Below are 25383 nucleotides of genomic sequence, written 5' to 3' on the forward strand. Positions count from 1 at the left end.
GAGATGGCAATGTGGTTGTGTGCGCTGGTTCAAGAATGAAGGGTTATAGGGTTTTTTTTAGTAAACATGCCATTTTAATAAACTGCCATGTTATATTAAAATTAAAAGGACCAAAATACCCCTAAACAAAAAGACAAAATAGGTAGCTTTCAACTGTAAAAAAAGGGGGTTTTTGAATTTTGGACTAAAATGGCAACAAAAGTGAAACCACATGGACCCATATTTAAAAAGTTTGAGATTTGGACTAAAATGGAAAAGTGTCTAAACCACAAGGACCAAAATGACAGTTTACTCTAAATTTATTTACGTGTATATATTATATATGAAATATTAAAAAATAATAAAATAAAATCTTACGGTCCGGTTCGGTTTATTACGGTTGGTTTTTGCTATAACCGTAAACCAAACCGTTTGCTACGGTTTGAAAATATTGAAACCGACCGACTGAAAGATAACTAAAAGAACTGACCGTGAAACCAAACCAATAACCGGTTTGAGCGGTTTCACGGTTTGAAACCGAACCGTGAACACCCCTACTAAAGGGTCTTTGGCCTAATGGTATCAAGACGTCTAAAACGATGTTCCACTCTATGAAGTTGAGAGTTCGAGTCCCACGGTAATCATTGAAGTAGAGTTAAGAGTATGATTAGATTGTTTTTCTTAAAGAAAGTAGAGTTAACTTCCATTTTCGTCCCTGTGGTTTGGTCACTTTGGCCATTTCAGTCCATTTTTCAAAAATGCGCCATTTTCCTCCCGGACGTTCTGGAAAGGTGCCATTTCAGTCCAAAAATCATAACCCAGTTAAGTCGGTTAGTAAATAAGGACTGATTGTGTAAATTTGTAACATAAAGGACTGATTGTGTAAATTTGTAACACCACCACCACTAGCCCTGCCACCACCACCACTCCGCTGCCACCACCGCCACCACCACCACCACTCCTTCTCTCTCTCTCTCTCTCTCTCTCTCTCTCGACATTATCTCTCTCTCTCTCTCCGACTGTGATGATGATTGATGAAGATGAGTTGCAGGTTGTCGGTTTTACAGCGGTGAACGGAGGTGATGACAGAGGTGAATGGTGGTTTACGGTGAAGTGGTGGTGGGTTATGGTGATGGTGCAGCGGTGAGGAGACGGTGGTGTTAATGGTTATCGGAGGTGACTGCGGTGTTCGGATTGTGCGGTGATGAGGAGCGTGTCGGAGTAATGACGATGGAACGAGAATGTGATGGTGAATCGGCGATGAACGATACGGTCTGTTTCAAGCTTTGTCCGATCCCACTCAGACGACGACAAATTCATCATCATCATCATCATCGCCTCTATTAATAGTTGTTTTCCCTCATAATGTAGCCTCTACCAGGAGTAAGACTAAAAGAATACCAATATGTTTCCATTGTATTGTGGGAAATAATAGCGAAATAATATTTGAAGGAAGCAACAGTAACAGCAGCAACAACATTATCATCAATCATCCTCCAATCCCATCTGTGCAACTCTCTCCAACGAAACCAAAATCTCTCTCACCGGAGCCTAGTTCCTCTGAGCAATTTCACTTTCAACTTATTCATCATACTATGGTGGTGATTGCAGAGCATACACCAATCCATCCATCATTGTTCATCAACAGTCACCGTTCATCATCGTCATCATCTCCGTCAACGATCACAACGATCACCAAGCACATCACCACCGCTGTGTTCGGAGTTCTCGAGACCACCGTGCCGGATAACCACTTGAACTTAACCTGAACCTCATTCCCGTCATCGTTCACCACCATTGTTCACCTCCGTTCATCGTCGTCATCCTCTCCGACAACCCTCGTTCACCGCCGACCTCCGTGGTGAACGAGGTGGAGATGGTGATATGAGATGTTGGTGGCAGATCGGAGTGGTGGTGGTGGCAGTGGTTGTGGTGGCGGTGGCAGTGGCTGTGGTGGCGGTGGTGGCGGTGGTGGCGGTGGTGGCAGCGGAGTGGTGGTGGTGGCAGGGCTAGTGGTGGTGGTATTACAAATTTACACAATCAGTCCTTTATGTTACAAATTTACACAATCAGTCCTTATTTACTAACCGACTTAACTGGGTTATGATTTTTGGACTGAAATGGCACCTTTCCAGAACGTCGGGGAGGAAAATGGCGCATTTTTGAAAAATGGACTGAAATGGCCAAAGTGACCAAACCACAGGGACGAAAATGGCAGTTAACTCAAAAAAGTATAATCAAATGTCTCGTAATTGAATGGAAATTTTTATAGGTTTGAGAGAGAAGAAAGATACACAACCCACGTTTCCTTGATAAAAGCTTAAAGTTCTTTGGTGTTTGGAAAACGACCCATAGAGACATGAGTCTTGATACGTATGAATATATTTTGACAAGTTTAAAATGAGTGGATCATGACTAGTTAAAGTTAAAGCTTGAGGTTCTTCAACGTGTTATTGTTTGTAAAAAGAAATAACATAGAAAGTAAAAGTAGACCTAGGTAGCCTCTAAGTCAACTTTCTACTGAATGTACATTTTGTTATATTTAATAGAGTTAATTGCACAATTAGTGCCTTTTATCCCTTTTATTTTGGCAAAATAAAATATTGGGTACTACTTAATTTTAGTTGCAAGATTAAGTTTTCTCTTTCAATTTTGTAACAATGTTGGTTATTGGAAACATTAGTTAAAAACTAACGTAAAAGTAAGGGTATAATTGTAATTATACAAAAATTTCTACCACATCCCTTCTTAACCTTATCAATCAATCTGACAACTCCGATAACAACCCGCACAATCAAATAACGCCGACAACACCACCTTCAATTGACAGTTTGTGTATACAATTTTTAGACTCGACGCCTCTTGAATAGAAGATCTATTTTACTAGTTGCATAAACGACATATTTTCTTAGATACTCTTCGTTCTCGCAAACTGTCGATTGCATTATGATGTTCTTAAAGTATTGAAATGTTGTTTTGACACATATCTCGTTTTTAAGAAGTTCCTGATCAAGTATTTTGAGTTGATATCACAAGTCAAAGGTATGTTTTGAACCATCACAACAACTATGAGTCAATTACTCGAACCATGAAACACTATAACTTATGTTGGTATTTCCGAAAATTGCTCACTTGAATTAACATATAACAATTTTTCAAACTTCAACGAGCCTAGTACGCCAGCTTCGGTATATCCGTCGGAAGATTTGGATTGCACCCTCAAATTCTAGCACGTGTTTTAAGCCAAAGTTCTTAAGCCATTGCTCCATACCCAAAAGCAACTCACCTTTTTCAGCAAAACCCCAAACATCTACTACACCAACTCAAGACCATTGGGCCTAATTGTTTATTGTTTATTACTTATTAGTGATGAAGAGGCTAATGGAGAAGAGAGGGGGGGGGGGGGGGGGGGATGGTAAAAATCATATAAGTTACATATTTTTGTGTAATAACAAAAATACTCTTACTTTTACGTTAGTTTGAGGTGAGTTTGCCTTAATACCTAAAATTGGTAAAAAAAAAAAGCGAAAGCAAAAAACTCAATCTTGCAACTGAAAAAAATAGAACCCAATATTATTGTTTTGTCAAAACTACATAGACTAGTTGTGTAATTAAGTCTATTTTTAATATAAATTATGTTTCATTATCCATATTCATTACTGAGATGTTAACATAATTTTTTAGCCTCTTCTACATTTAGTTGCTGCTAGTTAATAAAAAAATATTGAACACTACATTTTCACGAATAAGGTAATGTCGTTATACAAATCAACATCCTCTCTTACTCACACATATCGTATGTTTTGTTCTCATGTAAGTCTATATATCATATTATAGTGATTGTACAACATTTCTATAGATTTCTTTTTAATGGCCATTATACTTATATTAATCATTTATACTTGTCAAGTTACATCAAGACAGATCGTAGATGAGCAACAAGCTACGTCGTCACCCATTTCTGAATTGCAATTGTTGTGGATGACCCGTTGGATCCTGGTCAGGAATTTGATACCTTCTGGCGCTAGGGAGCCAAATGTGTCAAAGGCAAAAGGGACAGAAACATGTTGGTTCTTTGCATAAGCTTTAGCGTGCTTATCAACTTTCTTCGATTCTAGCTTTCTTGATGCTTGTCCCGCTACAAACCCGTTTTTCCTTAAACCAACCAGAGGGGAAACCCCCGTGAGGTCCACACAAGCATGTTTCCCCCTAACCCAACCAAAGACGAGCAAATCCGCTGGTCGCAGAGTAGATCTCCTTTCCATAGGGTCAGTAAGGAAATTCATAGGAGCCTTACGAAACTACCACTATAATGTTAAGAAGGCAATACGTTACAGTTTTATTTCATTAGCTTATCTTAATCGTCTTTATTCCTTAATAATGAAAGATTGAAGATATAATATAGCAATATAAGTATAAAGCTAGGTTACTTTTTTGACAGATTTAATTCATTTGCAAATATTCATTCTGATACAACATAGATTTGAGCAAGGGACCATGGCTTTTCATACTTTCGAAATTAGGTATACATTTTAATCTAATGAGTGATGTCATTCCAAACAAAAATGCAAGAGGGGAATATAGGATTTTCCTAATTACATGGAATAGTAGTTTATATAGTAGTGGTGGTGGGAGTCAACAGTCAAAGAGACAAAGAGTGGGGGGTAGTATGAAATTATGGAAAAGTTATGCAAAATTTTGGTTGCAAGTGAGATGGAGGCCCCCTTCTACACTCACCAAACAACATCACTTGAATCATCACACCTAAAATCACATTCATTGTCTTTTCTTGAAAAAACATATTACAATATTTTTATCAACATATTCATTAGTGTTGGTAAGTTTTGTATTGATAACCTATATATAAATAATAAATAATAAATATAATGCAGTTTTGTATTTCTCCAAAAATAATGATGATAATAATAAATTCATATCAATTTTAAACAATAAAACAGCTATAAAGAAAGAACATTAAGATGATAGTTGATACCTTACTAATTTTGACCAAACAAGTATCGTTACAAATGTCAATGTAGGTTATGTAATAGCAGTCATTAATACAAAGTATCTTACATATTAAAATCCCTATCTATAGAGTTAGAACATCTAGTCTGTGCAAATTTAATAACATGCTTAGCATTTGCAGAGAGAATTTATTAACCATATTCATCCCGCTGAAAATATAATATAGTGGGTAGGTTCCAAATATTGAATTTAAAATCGAATTTATTTAGCATTAATATTCAAAAAATATATAACATAATGATACATGATTTCCAAAATATAGGTGTAGTGTAACGTATACATGGCTGACTCTGAGAATTTATATACTTTGTTCGAGCTCGAAAAAATCTGCCCTTAGGCCTTAATGAAATTGGGTGTTGGGCTCACTAAAGGTCTAAACCTAATGTCAATGGGCTAATAACTAATCTAAACCATAAAAATATTTTTGTAAGTGGGCCTATGTTGATGTTTGTATGAGTATACACTATTAATTTATTTTTTACATACACATATCGTTTTTTTAAATAACGTGCCCTTTAAAAATATTGGCCGGTGGTCCTCCCCGCCCACCCTTTGGGCCGGCCAAGAACGTATATTTCATAATAACTTTTCAACAAAACATTATATGCGATTTTAGTCGTTGGGCGTTCATGGCATATAATCATCGTTCATGTATTACATATTTTAACATAATAATCATCGTTCATGTATTACATATTTTATGATGAACTTCTTATTTATTTTATGCTTTTTAAAGACTTTTTATAAGATTGTAACAAAGTGTTAATTCCAAAATTTTAGTTACATTTTGTTAATGATGTATTTTACAAACTGATTTTCGTCTCGCTTTACCATCTTGATTAGTGTTTTTAGTGACATGTTAGTGTTTTACAAATTACAAAGTATTTGTTTTTATATCCAACATATACCCAAAAGGTTAAGAGAGTGATATAAATAACAATGAGGGTTATTAAAATAGAATCAGTAGAAGTTAAATATTAAAGTTGACATTTTACGGGTTGAAAATCTCTAAGCTTTAAAAAAAAAAAGATACGTTACCACTCGAATCCATAGAGAAGTTATTGAACAAGCACCCGAGGATACTCTGTCTTGAATTTAAAACCTGATGGATAAATCGTATGACTTAAGATACAAACTTAACAAAACAAATATAATAAAATAATAGGTTGGTCAGTATAACTTAATTGATAAAAAATTATGTACAACTTGTTTAATGAATATGTTGGGTATGAGTTTACCAAATCTAATTAACACTATGACACATCTACCATTTTAAAGTTAAAATATATATTTTTTTTATAAATTCAACTTGTCAACCCTTATATGACATGGTTAATCTATTTACAATTTTCTTGTAATCCACTCATAACCCTCTTACGACTATTTAACAAATTTACAGCTCGGCTACAACTTATATGATAGGTTGAATAGGCCATATTACACAAACAAGCTATACGCTATACATTATACAAGACATTTAAATTACATAATTTTAAATATAGAGTTAGAATAAACATTCATAAAAAAATAAGATATATATATTTTTAACGGCGAAGAACAACTGGCTAAACCCCGAAGGAACACGGGGTGTTCTTCGATGTTGCAAGTTTGAGACCAACCAAGTGGTGTTTCACCCGAGCTTAACCCCCGTTTGTGGCACATGAGTATGATTCGAACCTGAGACGTCCAATTAAGAATATCCTTAACAGGAGAACTCTTGACCACCTGAGCTAGCTCGTGATGGCTAAATAAAAGTATAAAACAATGGTGCCCCTCTCTTAATATATTGCATCCCACTATCGCTCTAGGCCTCTACTATGACTTTTGCCTTTACTTGTGTTAGAACTCCCATTTTTCCATTAATCATATCTTATGCATTCAAAATTTCAAATATGTAATACAAAGAGTTAATTACACAGATGGACCTTATGGTTTATAGCTATTTTCATCTTTGTGTACTAATTTTTTTTTTTTTTAAACAAGTTTAGGTTTTGTTGTTTCAATTTTGTAACACCTTTGGGTATTAACACCAAAATTAGTTAATTTTATCAATATAATGACTAAAATACCCTTCAATTTTTTTAATTTTATCAATGTAACACCTTTGGTACTAACACCTAATTTTATTTAAGTTTAAATCAACTTTACAAAACCTATTTATTTTTTTTATATTAATCTTTTTATTATATCTCTTAGTTAACATAATTTTTTTTATTTTCAACTTTTTATTAAATTTCTTATTTAACATAAAATCTACTAGTTACACTATTATTATTATTATTATTATTATTATTATTATTATTATTATTAAAAGAATACATTAATTCAATGTGCTTTCCAATCAAGTAACATGGAATACCATAATAATTAGTCTTTTCATGCGGAATCCATCTACAGACAAACGGTTTTAGTAATATTTTTTATCATATTCTGATTTCTGAATGACTATAATTTTTGTGCTCAAACATATATTTCAGATTTTTTTTTATTAAGGTGTAAAAATCTAACAATTTTGATATATATTACATTCTGCTGTTTAACTTAACACAAACACTACATCCGGCACTTAGCCGAATTAACCAAAATACACTTATCAATAACTGAATCAACCAAATCGTTTATAACATAACCGAACCAACTCATACTCACGCATACACAGGGGCGGACCTAGCATAGAAGAAGGGGCAACCTCCGTTGCCTCTTGACGCTCCGGCGGTAGTGTAAAATTAGTGTAAATTTTGAAAAAATTTGATGTTTTTTCGATTTCGTTGCCCCTTTTTATAGAAACGTTGCCCCTTTAGTTTTTTTCTAGATCCGCCACTGCGCATACATATGATGCTTGTGTAACCACTTATCACATTCTTTTTTTAATCATAATATCATATTATACTTAACAAATACCAAACTATGTATGCAGTATATTATTTCACACAAAAGGATTTAAAAAGTTACATGTTATTGGAAACGTTTAATTTACTTTCAATGTTTTCAAAAAACAAAATATATTTTAATAAATAAATGACTGGCATGCAAGTATAAAACAAAAACTAAAATCAAACTTTAGAAAGGAAAAGAAAGAAAGAAAGAAAGCATGTAAGCTTTAGTTAAAAACTTTGTTGTTTTCTCCTGTGGTCTCAAATTCGGGTTTGGGTAATATTGGTTTTATCATTTGTTAGATATTTTAGTGTAATCGGGGATTGACTTGGTGATCAAAGCGAATAATAATATACATCAAGAAAGTTAGGATGTGCGGGAGTGCACGCTTGTTTGAGTTATTATTATTCGAAGTGTACGGGCGGAGCCCGTACTCTACGGGGGTTCCAAGGGGCAGCGCCCCTGGGAGCAGGGTCCAAGGGGCAGAGCCCCTGGCTGGGGTCAAGCTATTTTCGAATTTTTGGGATTTTCGCCTGCCAGAGGCAGTTATTTTCGAATTTTCAATTAAATTGCATTAAAAACTACCATGATTTTTTGTCTGGAAATTTGTGACGAATTTTCATAAATTTCATTTTCTAAGGCATTTTCCATAAAGCAATTTAATTAAAACACTTACACCGGTTCAATTTCTCATAAAATCAGAGTTGTATCCGATTGAATTTTTCGGGTGAACCATCGAAATAATTTGATCTGGGAGTGATTACACGCCTCTCTGATCATCCGGCAAACTGAAATTCCCCAACATCATTGAGGGGTTTAAATTAGTAATCTATTATGCGAGGGAGCTCTCTAGCGCGGACCCGATAAAACAACGAATGTTAGACCTCCCGACATTCGCGAATAATTCACACCTTTAAAAAAAAAAAAAAAAAAAACCTTTGTTGTTGGAGAAATAGATTAGAAGTAAATGTAACGTCTGTTTCATTTACACGAAAAAGGAAAAGATTTTATTATTATTATTATTAATATTAACAACTGTCCAAGATTCTGTCTGTAGCCTGTAAGTAGCCATAATAACAGAAGTTTTTACAGACAAACAAACACCAAATCAGCAGCCAGATTAATCGCGGCTTCACCTTTTCTTCTTTCTCCACTGCAAAAAGCCACTCACATTTTCCCTCTTTAAAGCTTCATCAATGCCTCTTCCTCCTCTTTCCCTCTAATAATTCTCTTCTCTTCTCTAGCTGGTATGTCTCTTTCACCCCTATTTTCATCAAGTTTCTTGATCTTTTTTTTTTTTTTTTTTTTTTGAATTTCTGAAACACCCATAAGGCTATATCTCTTCTACTACATAATGGGTCTGCGATACACACAAAAAGTTTTGATTTTGTTTTAAAATTCCCATTTTTTTTAGGGATTATATTGTGTGTTTACTGTAGTTAAAGTTCTGTCAATCTTGGGAAACTGCAATCATCATCACCACCGATTCAGAGTAATATATATATATATATATATGTATATATATTATGCACACATACAGTGTCACTCTCTTCTCAATTTTAATACCAAAAATCACTCTTTTTTTTCAAGATTTAAGGGTGTGTGTACATGTGTTAAGTGGACATCTATGTGGGGTTTTTTGTGTTATTTTTTTAAATTAATTGCTTGCATTGATTTACATATTTCCTGCCACCAAACCAAAATAAAGGCAAAGGTGGAGCCTTTTTCTGCTCTTTTAATAGTGGGTAATATTTTCAGTTTCAGATATATTTTACAAGATTTTTGTAGAGTAAGAAAACAGAGCAAACATGCTTCCAAACAAGCAAGCTGAAGAAGCTATAGTTCCTGGTGAAATGAAAGGTGCTAATGAGCAAGAACAACAACAACAGGGGGAACAAGATGCAGGGGTAGAACAGTCAATGTCTGGATTCAAGAACTTTCTTTGGCATGGTGGTTCTGCTTATGATGCTTGGTTCAGTTGTGCTTCAAACCAGGTAATTTACCAAAAACCCACTAGACCTTGTTATTGTACTTTCTTTGTATAAAGAGTTAATTACTGTTTTCGTGTCCTGTGGTTTGTCAAAAATCACTATTTCAGTCCATTAGTTTAAAAATTGCGATTTCAGTCCCTGTGGTTTCACTTTCGTAACCATTTCAGTCCACCTCGTAATCATTTCAGTCCCTGTAGTTAACATAATAATGGATTGAAATGGTTACAAAAGTCAAACCACAGGGACTGAAATGGTTAAGAAAGTGAAACCACATGGACTGAAATCGCAATTTTTAAACTAACGGACTGAAATAGTGATTTTTGACAAACCACAGGGACGAAAACAGTAATTAACTCTTGTATAAAATTTGTATAAAAAGATGATTTTTTTTTTTTTTTTTTTTTTTTTTTTTTGGATTTTAGGTGGCTCAAGTGCTCTTAACTTTGCCATACTCTTTCTCTCAATTGGGTATGCTTTCAGGAATCATATTACAAGTGTTTTATGGTCTTCTTGGAAGTTGGACTGCTTATCTCATCAGTGTTCTCTATGTGGAGTATAGAGCAAGGAAGGAGAAAGAGAATGTCAGCTTCAAGAATCATGTGATTCAGGTTAAAATCCATTTTTTATTGGTTTAACAATATTTTTTACATCAGTAAAGAAATATTATCTGATTTTGTATACATGTTGTCTTATATCAAGAAAAAAACTAAGAGTAAAATGCATTTTCGCCCCTGAGTTTCGACTACTTTTTTTTTTACTTTCGTCCACAGGTTTGTTTTTGCTCATATGGATCCAAAAGTTTTGAAATATTGTCATTTTCATCGACTCGTTAACTCCATCCATTTTTTAATGTTAAGTCAACGGTATTTTTGTAGGGCACAAGAGGTGTATCTTTATTTCTTATAGGGTTTTTTTTTTTTTTTTTTTTATTTCAATAAAGAAATATCTAAAAAGATGGAAATGCCCCTCATTTAACGGAGACGGAGACAAATGAATTGAGTTAAAGGAGTAGGATGAAAATGACAAGATTTCGAATCTTTTTGATCCAGATGCAAAAAAAAAAAAAAAAAAAAAAAAACCAACGGTTGCAAAAGTGGCCAAATCTCAGGGACAAAAATGACATTTTACTCAAAAACTAAATAAAAATGATGTAAACCAATGAAAATAAGATGATTTGTTTTTACATACTTATTTGTTTTTTAGTAGTGGTAAAAAACCAAACCCATCAGTTTCCATGACATAATGCACCATGTGCTTATACACTTGTACCATAGTTCTAGACAAATGCATTAAACTAAAACATCATTTGATGCATGTGATACATGCACCTATATGCCCTACATGATGCATTTTCCTAAGACATATATACGCATCCCATACCTGCTATCCTTATGTAATTTGCCCTGATGATTGGAATGAAATAAAAATGCTAAATTCTAACAAAAAAAAAAATAAAAAATACATACTTATATTCACTAGTTTGATGCAGTGGTTTGAAGTGTTGGATGGTCTTTTAGGCCCACATTGGAAAGCTGTGGGGTTAGCCTTCAACTGCACCTTCCTTCTCTTTGGCTCTGTCATACAGCTCATAGCTTGTGCAAGGTCAGCTTACTTTTTAACCATCATACAAACTATATATTGATGTTATATATTGTGTGACACATCATATATGATCATATGCAGCAATATATACTACATAAATGATCATTTGGACAAGAGGACATGGACGTATATATTCGGAGCGTGTTGTGCTACTACCGTCTTCATACCCTCTTTCCACAACTACCGAATTTGGTCGTTTCTTGGGCTCGGCATGACCACCTACACCGCTTGGTACCTAGCCATTGCAGCGTTGGTCCATGGCAAGGTTGACGGTGTGGTTCATTCGGGTCCTACGAAGCTCGTGTTGTACTTCACTGGAGCCACAAACATACTCTACACTTTCGGCGGACACGCAGTCACAGTGTTAGTAAATCGCTCCCTAATTTAATCATAGTTCATATTGTTAGTTGAGGATTATATTAAGAGTAAATTACAAAAGTCGTCCTTTATGTATGTCACTTATTGCAAAATGTGTCCTTTATCTTCAATAATTACGGAAAACGTACTTGATGTTTGCAAACCCTTGCAAGTTATGTCCTTTAGCCCTAACTCAGTTAATTTTTTGTGGTTAAATCTGACCAAACAGACCCCACACGAGGGTATTTTGGTCATTTTACTCTCATGCTGGGTCCATTTGGTCAGATTTAACTACAAAATACCCTCATGTGGGGTCCATTTGGTCAGATTTAACCACAAAAAATTAACTGAGTTAGGGCTAAATGACATAACTTGCAAAGGTTTGCAAACATCGAGTACGTTTTCTGTAATTACTAATGACAAAGGACGCAGTTTGCAATAATGACATACATAAAGGACGATTTTTGTAATTTACTCTAATATTAATATATATTAATATTGATTTGGTTCACATGTTTATTGCAGTGAAATAATGCACGCGATGTGGAAGCCGAGGAAATTTAAATACATATATCTATTTGCTACATTGTATGTATTCACATTAACTCTCCCGTCAGCTGCCGCAATGTATTGGGCCTTCGGTGACCAGCTTTTAAACCATTCCAACGCGTTTTCCCTTCTGCCACGAACGCGGTTTCGTGATGCAGCTGTTATCCTCATGCTAATCCATCAGGTTCGATTATCGGTTATTAAAACATTTAATTGAGTTACTAAAGTTTTTGGGTCTGTTATTAATTTTTTTTTTTTTTTTTTTGCAGTTTATAACATTTGGTTTCGCGTGTACTCCGCTGTATTTTGTGTGGGAGAAAGTGGTGGGGATGCACGATACAAAGAGCATATGTTTACGGGCTTTGGCTAGGCTGCCGGTTGTGATACCAATATGGTTCCTAGCCATCATCTTCCCGTTTTTCGGTCCGATTAACTCGGCTGTTGGGGCTCTGTTGGTTAGCTTCACCGTCTACATTATCCCGGCTCTAGCCCATATGCTCACCTACCGAAAGGCTTCTGCGCGTCAGGTATTCAGTCCACACTGACTCTAAAATCTTTATTAATAGCAGTAAACGAAGATTAGGCTTTTTCGTCCCATATACACGGACAGTCCTTGTGGTTTTTCCAGAATTTTGGATTTGGTCCCTAGCTTTCGAAAAGTACATGGATAGTCCCTGTGGTTTGCATTTTATAACGCATTTAGTCCCCACCGAACAAATTAAAGGATTCATGAGGTCCAAGCTAGGGACTAAATGCGTTCTAAAGTGAAAACCACAGGGACCATCCATGTACTTTTGGCCAAAGTTAAGGATGAAATGCGTTACAAAGTGCAAACCACTGAGACCATCCGCGTACTTTTGGAAACCTAGGGACCAAATCCGAAATTTGGAAAACCATAGGGACTATTCGTGTACTTGCTCAATTAAAAATGATCGAAGGACAAACATTGTAACGGGTCAAAAGTCACCCACAGTCTATTTTTAATGAATACAACGTCCTAAATTATTTTTATCTAAAGATTTATATTATTATAGTAATAGCGTTTTCCGGTAACCATAAGTAACACGTCAACTATCTCTAACTTTTCTTTAAAAGAAAAAATAACTTTTTTGCGGGTCAGCCCGGCCCGTCCATTTCAATCCGTACTAAAGATGACTTGTCTCAATTGTAACTTTGAAATGAAGTTGTATAGAACATGGTAAATTACAAAAGTTAGGTTACATTTCATTATCATATATTTATAAGCTTGGATGCATCAGTCACACCTAACCTTAATATTATCAAACTCGTTGCTTGCAGAACGCGGCGGAGAAGCCACCATTCTTTCTACCGAGCTGGACGGCCATGTACATAGTCAACATATTCATTGTGGTTTGGGTTTTTGTGGTTGGGTTCGGGTTCGGTGGGTGGGCTAGCATGACAAACTTCATTAAACAAGTTGACACGTTCGGTTTGTTTGCGAAGTGTTACCAGTGCAAGCCACCGCCGCCATTGCTACCAGCTCATAATCATTGAGTTTGATGTTTTTTGGGTTCGTTGGTTGTTTTTCTTCGACATGGTGTCGGGTTTTAGTCTAGTGGTAATATATGATGTTGTAGTGTGTAAAATGGTCGATGATGAATTTAGTCATGGTTGGGATATAACATAGGTTTGATTTTACTTTGTTGTTTATGACAATTTTATGAATATATATTCACAAGTTGTTTTTAATATTTTTTTTATTTTATAAATGTTTTATTATCAATGCAATACCTAGCTACTTTATAATTGTTTGGGTTTGAATAACCATTTATTATTGTGATATAATATAAAAGATAATTTATATGATAATTGGGTTACAATTTCCACTTGTTTGTATAAGTTTCTAAATAAGTTGAATTTTATTGTACCGGAGTCTGTCTTGTTTTGAAAAACTCTGTTTTTTACTCTAAAAATATTAAAAATCAAAACTAAATAATGAATGTAACCATTAAATTCAAAACAAACTTACAAAAAATTTCCAGTCAATCAACATGTTTCTAGTCAAATTTAACATATAAGATTTTTAATAAATTGGATGGTTTGCATAATAATTTATCTTAATAAAAAACTAAACTAGTTAAATGTCCTATTAGACCAGGCGGTATGGCTCAACGCCCTTTGCCACCTCACCATCTTTGGCGCCCCTCCCCCATTTTCTGGGCGCTATGGGGGGCGTTATGGGCAATTTAGCAGGGGCGGACCTATGCACTAACAAGGGGCAACGCCCGCTACCGCTTGGCGCTCCGGCGGTAGTGTAAATTTTGGAAAAAATTGACGTTTTTTCGATTTTGTTACCGCTTATTTATAAAACGTTACTCTTACGAACGAATCCTAGATCCGCCACTGCAATTTAGTTAACTCCTTGGCGAGCGCTATAGGGATGGTGATGGGATCCCACATTTATTTAACCAATGAGATTTATTTTCTTTGTAATTTCTTTTTATTTTTTTATATAAGTGTGTTATCTCACATCGTGCAAGTTAACGATAAAGTCTTTCGCTTATGTTGCACATATGTAGCGCTGATGTGGCGCAATAAATTCCACAGGGGCTTATCCCACACCACCCAATCTTATAATTATCTCTTATTTTCACAATGATTGTTTTATATAATATATAGCTTAACCTTCAACTATTAACTTCTATAGTTTTATCTACAATCTTCAAATCTGATTAACTAAATCTTGAACTACAAATTTTGATCACATTTTTGCTATTGCATTGCATAGGGAAATAAAGGTGTGGAGTTGTGTGCTGTCGCACATTGAAGACATATCACATACACAAATCATGTCGATGGGAGCGTAACCAGTCGGCTTCAATAGGCCATAAGTGGATTCACGCGGAGATGAGTCTAACAGGTAGCAACAAGGAACACGAACAGGTAACAAAACCGATATATCACTTTGATGACAAGCTAGCATGACATTGACAGTTTCTTTTTGATAATTTTATACATGCTTTGTCTATTGTAGTTGAAAGTAAACATTCTACTTTACCATATGATTGGCTAATTTGTAACATTTTCTTAGCTTTAGTCCCAACAAGGGTGTCTCATGTCTGTGTGTGTCACATGTGTTATAGTGTGATGTTCTTTTATATGTTGTTGCTAGTCGTTGTGATTGCGTATCCCACTGTCAGCAAACATGCTTTTTTTAGCCACTAAGGAAATGATAGTCTTGATATCATCATTAGGTGTGTATAATAGTGTGGTTAAACTTTCATGACTAGATATGTATATCTTGATGGTTTAATTGTTTAAACTGTTTTTTTTTTTTTTTTTAATTTCAAAATAGTTAGTTTAAGTTAAATTAAAACATCATAAAATGATAAAGATAAGTCATAGATATAATATGTATATTTTTTTTGGACCACGTGTAGCGGTGGCTACATTTGTGTGCGTTAAGTGCTATAGGATAACCTACGTGGAGGCAAAGCCGGGATCGAACCTGGTATCTGGCGCCAAAAGGGTTATTAACACTTATGGCCCGACCTTCGTCCCAAGAAGTAAGCACGCCCGGATATCGCCAGTTGTGTGGATCAAACCCGGAACCAAACGTCTCTCGGGCCTCTGAGCTAGTCATCATTGGCATATAATCCATATGCTTGATTGTATATTTTAGAGTAAAGTACACGGATGGTCCCCGTGGTTAATCAAACTTTTGGATTTAGTCCCTAGTTTTTCAAAATTACACGAATGATCCCTGTGGTTTGCACTTTGTAACGTATTTAGTCCCCAACTTTTGCCAAAAGTACACGGATGGTCCCTGCGGTTTGCACTTTGTAACGCATTTAATCCCCAGCGTAATAGGAACCATCCATGTACTTTTGGTAAAGTTGAGGACTAAATGCGTTACAAAGTGTAAACAACAATGACCATCCGTGTATTTTAAAATGCTACTATGCTAAGGACTAAATCCAAAATTTTAGTTAACCATAAGGACTATCCATGTACTTTACTCTATTTTTATAAATGAAAAAAAAAATGAACTAAAAAATGTTTTAGTGACCGGTTCCAAGCTTCAAAGTTCAAACCGTCAACCAAACCAGTCAACTTGCTTTGGTTTGGATGGTTCGATCGGGTTAAAGGAGAGTTTAGTAACACAACTTGAACTTGCATAATCATGAAGTGAAACCACACAATATGATTACAGCATTTCCTAAGACAAGCATGGATGGGTTTGTAAACTTGTTGACCGGCAGGCATAAGTGGGGATCAGGGTTCTGGTCCTCCACCCAATTACCCATCCAAATGTCTAATAATATGATTATTGAATGGTAATAAAAAAACAGATTTGATTCGTTGGTGCTTTCTGTGTCATCCTTCACGTTTGCTGTTTCCACTTCCCTGTAATAGGGAAGAAATATCCGGTTTAGTCGGCCATTAGTAACCAAAAGTGTTAAATTGGCATTTTATGTTCCATCATTAGAATTTCTTATTACAATTAAGGTTTCAAAATGTATTTATTATTATTACAATGAATGTTTCAAAATGTAGAAATAGCTAATAGAGGATGCTGCATATGAAATGAGAGCTTGCGTTTTGATGTTGCGAGATTATCTTACAAGCAATCTTGCTAATTATATAAAACACAATTGAGATTATTAAGTTGTTATAAGAATTTCGATTGTTGACGGTATTATTAATTGGTTACCATGTTTTAGACTGGGATTAGAGTAGATTGAATTACATGATTTATAACAGAAGCACAAATCAGAATTGGTTTTTAGATATATGGAATTTGAACCAAATGTGATTAGATTAAAAAGGCAGCAACGGCATCAAGCAAGCATGAAAAGTTGGAGACTGCAATTGCTTCTTTTTTGTAGTAAACTTGTCATTGCTTGGTGTGGCAATGAAACTCTTAAGACTAAATAGTGCGGTGGGCAAGGGGGCAAAGCCCCGCCACGTAGGTGCCACCAATACTTTAAGGGGAAAGGCAAAGGGGTTAAAAAAAAGTCAAAAGTGGTGAGAGTGGAGGAAAGGGGCAACGCCCAGAAGAATAATGCCTATGGCTTTGGGCAACGCACATCAAACGAGATGACGGGTTGGTGCCTTGGTGGGCAAGGCATGGAGGGGCTTGCCCCCCTCTCTACTAGGGCTGACAATTTCAGACACGGACACGAAACCACGACACGAAATGACACGATCTTAACAGGTTCGTGTTTGATCCTTAACAGATTCCGTGTCTTAAACAGGTCGACAGGATGAGACCTGTTAGTTTTCGTGTCTTGTTCATTCTACCTATTTCGAGTTCGTGTCTTGTCATGTTCGTGTCTTAACATGTTATGTTTGTGCCTTAATAGGTCGTGTCTGACACGATATGCCAGCCTTAGACTCCACACACCACCCCTCTAGGGCGAGTTCTTGTCTTAACAAGTCGTATGATACACTTGTAAATGTTTGTGTCTTAGCAGGTCGTGTTTGTTAACTTGTTTATTATCAGGTTCGTGTTCGTGTTTGGAAAAACCGACACGATAAGATTTCGTGTCATGTTCGTGTTTACCTGTTTCGTGTGCGTATCTTATCATGTTCGTGTCTTAACAGGCCATGTCTGACACGATATGCCATGCCTACTCTCCACAACCCCACACTGAGTGGGTCTAGGTGTTTGTAAGCTATATGTGTATGTAACAACTTTCTAGGCATGTTATGTGTCTTGGTGTATTAAGTTATATTTGTCAAAATTACTTTATACATTGTTTGATGCACTTTCTCTTCTTCAAACCATAGACACCTTCTCGGGGTAACCTAGCGATGCAACGATCAGGTGTAGCCATGAAACTAGCAATGCAACACCATAAACATTGGTCACAGATGTGCAATTCTCTTCCTCTTTTCGCTGCAGCCCTCATTGAGACTCTAGTTCTCAACATCCAACCCACGTCATGCCATCCCTCACGCTTTCTTGTGTCACCTCTATCTGTCATGACATTCCCCTCAACAATTCTTAGAAAAGTGTTCGGTAAAACTTCTGATGATGATTGGAAGACATGATCCATGATACATACTTTACCAACCCCTTCAATATCACCACCAATGATGGTTAACCGACTTAGACTCTTCTTTCAATTCTATCACATTTTAATTGAGTTCATGGGAGACTCGTTCACGTTAACAACAATAAAACTGCAACCCTGCATGGTTCTTGAACCTACCAATTTTGTTACAGATGTTACAGAACAAGTTTGTAGTGTGTTGGTTCTTTGTTCAAAAACAGGTTTGTTGTGAGTTGGTTTCCTTAAAATTTCCCAAAAACAAACTGCATAAAGAAGTCCCAAAGCCCAAGGGTCGGTTATAAATTATAATCTCTTCAATCTCTAGACGTCCCTTACAATAACTCGTTATGGAGACTACCACTTGGGTCATTAACCTAAAACTGGCTCTATATTATCTAACAACGGGTTTCTTTAACAAACAGATGTGTCTAATCTCAAACCATACCGAGTACCTATTTTGCTATGTGGCCGATAATTAGTCTCCCCAGATTGTCACACATATAGTTCTAACACAGTAACACGATAAACACAAGTTATTTAGTTTTTAAGAGCAAGCAGGGACAAAATATATCTGTTAACAACAGGTTAACTCGCTAACTAAAACACAATTAACAATCAGTTAGCCTGTCAGAGTAAATTAATGTTTGAAAATTATACAGTACAATACAATATCAGCAATATCTGTAAAGAAACAATCTTACACTTTTCCAAAAACCAGATATTAAAAACATAAGATTTGATACTTCATAGCATACTCAAAATATCACACGAAACTTCTTAATTCCAACAAAATAGCATAAGTTCACAACCTATGTTATTAACACATGTAAATCGACATCAATCGATAACATTAACTAGCAACAAATTCATAATAAACGTAAACCTTGAATCCTTAATGGTGATTTATGTCTCCATACAAAATCGATCTAATTAATTCGACAAATAGTGAAAGATCATTACGAATCAAATAGGGCTGAGAAGCTGGGAGATCGATGGTTTGGGTTCGGAGTTCATGCCGATGAAGATAACCAAGGGAATGAAACCGTAATGGGTGATGACTTTAGCTTTCTTCATGGTCCATGTGCTCCATTCTTTCAAGATCTTCGATGCTGATTTATCATCCGATGGCTTTGATCCTTTTGTTGATTTTCCTTTCGTCTTCAAAACCACCTTCGATGACATGATTTGCGATCGGTCGATGGAAGTTTCGTGTGTGTGTGTTCCTGCGAGTTGTAATTGTGAGCCCTAAATTCTAAAATAGGTTACTGGATGTTGTCGGCTACAAAAACATTTAAGCCCAATAACATAAATAGAGGCCCATTTAGTTAAATATGTTTAAGTCGAGAATCTTCTACATGGCGATTGAAATAGAGGCCCATTTGGTTAAATATCTAAGTCGTGAATCTTCTACATTGGCCTATATAATAGTATATTTGATGACATAAAATTTCGTAGATGTTACGAACACTTGTAATCCAATATACTCGAAATAGCAATGCTAGTTTTATTCATGGAAATGTCTAGGTGATGCTACGTCTGCGCTGCGGGGCGATAGCCGATTAATTCTCAACCAATTAAAAAAATAGTACTACAGTTTTGTTATAAAGAAAAAGTAAAAAGAGTGTTAGGCAGCTCCTTAACACGATTTTTAGTTGGTGGCAAAATCATATTTTTATTTTTACTTGAGGGAAAAATCAAAATTTTTTCCCGATGGTAAAATCCTAATTTTTAGCTAGGGGAAAACCATATTTTTATTTTGCACTGGGAGCAAAAACGTAATTTTGAATTGAGGGTGATATCATATTTGAACCGAGGGGAAAATCGTAAATTTTAGCTAGAGGCAAAAACATAATTTTATTTTGAACTGTGGGTAAAGACGTAATTTTAAAGTGGGGGCAAAAACGTAATTTTAAAGTGGGTATAAAATAATAAGCTGGTGTAAAATCGTAATTTTGAGCAGGGGAAAAAACAAAATTTTATTTTCAACTGGGGCGAAAACGTAATTTTGGTTGAGGGTAAAAGCGTAATTTTTTTTACCGAGTGCGAAATCGTATTTTTTAGCTCAGGGCAAAAGGGTAAATGTATTTTGAAGTTGGGGCACAACCGTATTTTTTAACTAGGAGCAAAAACGTAATTTAAAGTGTGTATAAAATAATAAACTGGTTGGTCCAATGGGTATTGCCCTCCGTCCATTTGAACCAATGGCAGAGAAACACTATTCAAGGGCAAAAACGTAATTTTAAAGTGTTTATAAAATAATAAACTGGTTGATCTAATAGGGAGGGCCGGTCACCCATTAGACCAATGACAGTGATATACTATTCCCTATTATGGTAAATGTAGATGTTGAAAATGAAAATGTAAAATCAAATTATAAATATCAATAAAAAACTCCCACACTTTATCATTCAATGATCCATAGATTTTTTACATATAACTATATTTATTATAAAAATACGAGTGACACGAACACCGAATATGATAAAGTATATGTTATTTCTTACTTAAGAGGAGGGTCATTACAACATTTTTAAAGACCCTAAATAAATTATGAAGTGAAGGCCCTTTAATGAAACAATTATTATCTAAGCTTCTTTAATAAAAAACTATTTTAGTTTTGCTTGCAAAGGGTTTTTTTAATGACACGTCACTTCATCTTTGCTCAAACAAGTGAAAGAACAAAGTTTGTCATTAGACTAATTGGCGTGGGGGCATGGGTTGGGTCATCAATCACCACGTAGGACTATTAATGGATTGATACAACATCCTTTTGTCTCATCCATCATGATTCGCATGGATTAAACCATATCAATCATGAGCCTCATTTCCTTTTCAATATTTTCTTTTCATTTTCACAAAAATAAATAAATAAATAAATAAACTCAAATAAGAAAATAGTTAGACTGCGGGGTATGGGGCGGGAGTTTGGGCGTGGGTAGGGGGGAAACGCCCAAGCCACCACCCTGGGTGGGCATGGGTTTCGGCGTGGCCCTTGGGGCATGGGTTTCAAGTCGGGCGTGGGGCGGTCTGGCCAAGCTGACATGGCGGGCTCTAATTGGACAAACCAAAGAAGCCGTTGGGCTAGCCGTTGGCCAACGGCTATCTTAAAAAAAAAAACTAATAAAATTTTATTTTTCCACTATAAAACCTCACAATTTCTTCCATTTTTTTACCACATTCATCTTCAATTCTCCATCTACAAAACGAAAAAAATGCATCCTCATAACCGTCCTTTTGACCCGAACAACCCGTATGGATTCCAAGAAAATAATCCTAGCCCACCACCCAATCGTCCAATGCCTCGTCCATTTTTCATACACTCTTCTATGCCCCAAGAAGCGAGTTATGCATCGTATATTGGGAATCGTGTGTTTACTAACTTCCCACACACCGATGATTCGATATCTACCCCGTTTACACAAACGGCCATCAACCTTTCACCAACCTCCATCGACCTTTCACAAAACGAAACCGTCCCCGAAACTCAACCACCCAACGATGGTCCTTCCGCACCCCAACCCATAAAAAAGAGAAGCCATAAGAAAAAAACCGAGGCGGATAAAGCACTTGTAATATATTAAATTTTGTTTTTATAAAAACAGAAAATTCTCAACATCGAACCTATTTTTGGCAAGGGGTTAGTAGAATATTCCATGAAGAATTGGGAAAAGAGGTTTATCGTGAAAACGATAGTGGACCGAGATAAGCGGCCAACTTACAAAATACAGTGGTTTTTTAAATAAAGCAAAACAAAACCCAAAAAGTGGTGAAACCGAAGCCGACATTGTGACGAATGCATTGGTTCAATTCAAGACAAATGTGGGGACCGACTTCCGTTTAGGAAATTTTTTTATGTAACTTTTTTTATGTATTTTTTTTATGTAATTTTCTTTAATTTTTATGTAATTTTCTTTAATTACAAAGAGCCCAGCCGGGTCAGCCCAGCGAAGCCCACCAAACCCACGCCCCCAACCCTTGCCCCACCATACCCTGTTTTAATGTGGGTCGCCCCATGTCTGCCACCCAAGCCACGTGTCAACAAATGCCCCAACCCAAGCCCAACCCCCGCCTCACCATACCCCGCAGTCTTATTTGGGTCATGACCACACCCTTAGGGTAGTGATTTTGACTGATGGATTAGAAGTGAGTAACATGACGCTGATGTGAAGGATTATGGTGACTATAAGAATCATGAACACACCTACATGATCACAATTTATCATCTACCTTTTGATGAAAAGCCATTGGTCTAGAGAAAGAACAACTAAGAAGGTTAAATAAGTAGGAGTTTAATTATACACATTAGATTATTGGTCTTCCAAAACAATTTTATTACGGTAAATTTCTTTTAATCACTATTATAAGTGAGACTTGAACTCAAAAAATTTGCTTTTAATAATAGACCCAATGGTGGTTTTCCAAAACAAATAACAACATTAGATCGTTAAACTGGTTTTCTTTTAAGTGAAAACTAGGATTTTGACCCGCCGCGCGTTGCGGCGGCGTCGAAAGTAATTAACTCGTATTTATACTTTATATTTGATCCGGCTCTTTACTAAAAAAACATTATGACACCGTCGAATGAAAACGTATTTATACTTTAAATTTGACCGGCTCTTTATTGAAAAAAAGTTATTGAAAACGTGTTACCTGGCTGTCGATTGCATCTCTCAAGCACCGAAAACGGCATGAATTGGTCTCGAGTGCGAGTGATGTGTAGGTTTTTGCTACTCCACCTTCAGCAATTACTTGAAATGATGATATAATTATCTGCATTTGATGATAATATTGTTTGTATCTTCTATCAACCTGTGCACATAAAAAATTTGTTTCTTGAGTTCTTGGTTTTGTGTTCTTGTTTTCCACTGATATTATCTACTTAATTCTTATCAGTCAAAGATTGAAAAAAAAACATTTGACCAGTCTGACTTGCAAATGCCAGCATCATATTCAATCATTCATACATCAATCTTTGATCACACACAAAAAAAAAAAAAAACATTTGACCACAAAATTTTGCCATGATCTCATCAGCTATTTATCAATCATCCTCAAACCAAAAAACACAAACTGGAAAAAACCAATTGCATGATATCATCAATCTTTGACTTTCTTTCAAATCCAATCAACCTAACAACATAAATTTCACAATATAAAAAAGGGTAATTCAAGAAGAATCAACAGATCTAAGAGTAAAATTACCAGTAAGCCCAGTTCCATCAATCCCATTTGTAACATCTTCGGCTCTTGAATTTGCAGAAAACCCTGATGGCCCACTAAACAGTGAGTATATCCACGTCATCTTGATTGATGGGTCGCTAAAAGATTGGATTTTTATAGGAAAGAAGAAGTGCCCACTTGGATTAAAGTGGTTTAGAATAAGATGGTGATCGTATAGATACAAAACTTGGGTACTTATGGGGTTTGAATGGAAGAAGAAGAAGAAGACTCGCCTCTGCTTCAGCCGGAGACGGCAACACAGTGTACGACGGTTGAGCAGCCGGCGGTGGCGGAATCGACCCACCAACACCTCCAGTCCCCGGCGGTGCTAGCGGCGGTCCTCCGCTGGTTCCAGGCGGATCAATTGCTCCGTTGTTCCACATCTCCTGTCCGGAGTTGTTCCACATCGTTCGCTCTGTTCCTAAACCCTCAAATATACCACTTGAAACCACTCGCAGTTGTAAGTTAAACGTGTAAATATAATCTTACCTTCCATAGTCAAGTAAGAGGCTTACATACAATGCATTAATATACACAACAAAGGGTCAGTCTTATGAGCCTAAACCACTGTTGTTTAAAAATATTCCTGCAAGCCAAAGAAAGAACACAAACTGGATATCAATTACAAATATTTTTGACATTTGACTTTCTTTGAAGATGAAAAAATCAACTACATGTTAAAAGAAAACAAACCAAACCTGTGTGGGCCAGCGGCAACAATACACAGACATGTCATGTGAAGAAACTTCAATCGCCTATAACATAAGCCAGAATCAACTGTTTCTTAGTGCTTGCTGGCTTTACAGTGAGGTTGTATATTCATAGTAATATAGACTTCTATTACAGTCAGATTAAATTAAGGCATAATAAAAGAAAAATATCTAAAACAAATAAAACTTTTTTATATAAAAATCGCAGAAGTCAGATCTGGTAAAATATCTAAACACAATACCCACTAAAACGACTTGATTGATACAAATCCCTAAAAACGATATGATCGTCCTTTTAATTTTCAACAAAATACAAAACAAAATATATAATATCAACATCAAAATCCTATAAAAAACCACCAATCTATTATACAGTTCTACCATTACAATAGTAACTAATGACAACATCAACAATAGTTTAAGAAACAGAAAACGAACAAAATCATTATACATACCCAAAATCAATGATAATTACACAATGTCTCTGCAAAAACGATAGCGATTATATATCATCATTTAAGAATCCCAACAACATTATTTGAATGGATACCATATGGATTGCTTCATATGTCGTTGACACCCTTCATTACCTTTTCTCCATTCTCGTCCCATTTCTCTCTCTTCTGTATCCTAAATGCAGATCTGAGACGATGGAAGTAATATAGGTTTAGACGATTAGAGAAGAAGAAAAAGGAAATTCATACTTTGAAGTACACGAAGTTGGTGATCGGAGCTAGTGAGACGCTAAACAATCCGTACAAAATTAACAATAGGAGAACTGGGACAATTTGGAACAGTTTACACCGGTGTGATTGATCGCTTGTGTGATGGTTGTGATTGATGAGATGATTGTTTGAATTGAAATTGGTTTTGTGCTAGGGTTTTGGATCTGACGAAGGAGGAAATAGAAGTGAGGAGAAAGAATGGCATTACCGTAATTATGAGGAAAGGGCATTATTGTAATTTGGTGGGTGCACCGACATTTCTCTTTAAGATTATATAAATGAGTTTCAGAAAAAAAAAAAAAAAAAGTAAATAAACTGACCTAGGCTT

General features: G+C 35.8%; 2 protein-coding genes and 1 long non-coding RNA gene across 4 annotated transcripts; 1 reads left to right on the plus strand and 2 right to left on the minus strand.

Annotated features, from left to right (window-relative positions):
• Window positions 1-8964: 8964 nt before the first annotated feature.
• On the plus strand, window positions 8965-14092 carry LOC118486776 (auxin transporter-like protein 4). The gene is made up of 8 exons (XM_035983527.1): window positions 8965-9128; window positions 9640-9875; window positions 10295-10480; window positions 11362-11474; window positions 11556-11837; window positions 12357-12564; window positions 12650-12907; window positions 13680-14092. Exons 2-8 carry the CDS (start codon window positions 9690-9692, stop codon window positions 13893-13895), a joined length of 1449 nt encoding a protein of 482 aa, XP_035839420.1. The 5' UTR covers window positions 8965-9128; window positions 9640-9689; the 3' UTR covers window positions 13896-14092.
• A 5029-nt stretch (window positions 14093-19121) lies between these two features.
• Window positions 19122-23822, minus strand: LOC118486777 (mitochondrial import receptor subunit TOM7-1-like). Its single transcript, XM_035983528.1, has 3 exons — window positions 23603-23822; window positions 23051-23209; window positions 19122-19623 (listed from the first exon to the last, which is right to left on the minus strand). Exons 2-3 carry the CDS (start codon window positions 23088-23090, stop codon window positions 19364-19366), a joined length of 300 nt encoding a protein of 99 aa, XP_035839421.1. The 5' UTR covers window positions 23091-23209; window positions 23603-23822; the 3' UTR covers window positions 19122-19363.
• Window positions 23823-23853: 31 nt separating this feature from the next.
• On the minus strand, window positions 23854-25289 carry LOC110906268. Of its 2 annotated transcripts, XR_004879866.1 has the most exons (4): window positions 24921-25289; window positions 24786-24814; window positions 24319-24375; window positions 23854-24206 (listed from the first exon to the last, which is right to left on the minus strand). It is a non-coding gene; the product is annotated as an uncharacterized LOC110906268 (long non-coding RNA). The 2 variants fall into 2 exon arrangements; XR_002573789.2 differs by having other exon boundaries at window positions 24786-25289.
• Window positions 25290-25383: the final 94 nt, after the last annotated feature.

The sequence above is a fragment of the Helianthus annuus genome, chromosome 14 (assembly GCF_002127325.2).
Source record: "Helianthus annuus cultivar XRQ/B chromosome 14, HanXRQr2.0-SUNRISE, whole genome shotgun sequence".
NCBI lineage: Eukaryota > Viridiplantae > Streptophyta > Magnoliopsida > Asterales > Asteraceae > Helianthus > Helianthus annuus.

Excerpts from the sequence above, each read along its gene's own strand:
- LOC118486776 (XM_035983527.1), top strand. The coding sequence starts at position 9,690 with ATGCTTCCAAACAAGCAAGCTGAAGAAGCTATAGTTCCTGGTGAAATG. Across the intron at positions 11,475-11,555 it reads CAGCTCATAGCTTGTGCAAG|CAATATATACTACATAAATG; the intron begins GTCAGCTTACTT and ends GATCATATGCAG. Across the intron at positions 12,565-12,649 it reads TCCTCATGCTAATCCATCAG|TTTATAACATTTGGTTTCGC; the intron begins GTTCGATTATCG and ends TTTTTTTTGCAG.
- LOC118486777 (XM_035983528.1), bottom strand. The coding sequence starts at position 23,090 with ATGCCGTTTTCGGTGCTTGAGAGATGCAATCGACAGCCAG. Across the intron at positions 19,624-23,050 it reads GAGATGCAATCGACAGCCAG|GAACACACACACACGAAACT; the intron begins GTAACACGTTTT and ends TACAACTCGCAG.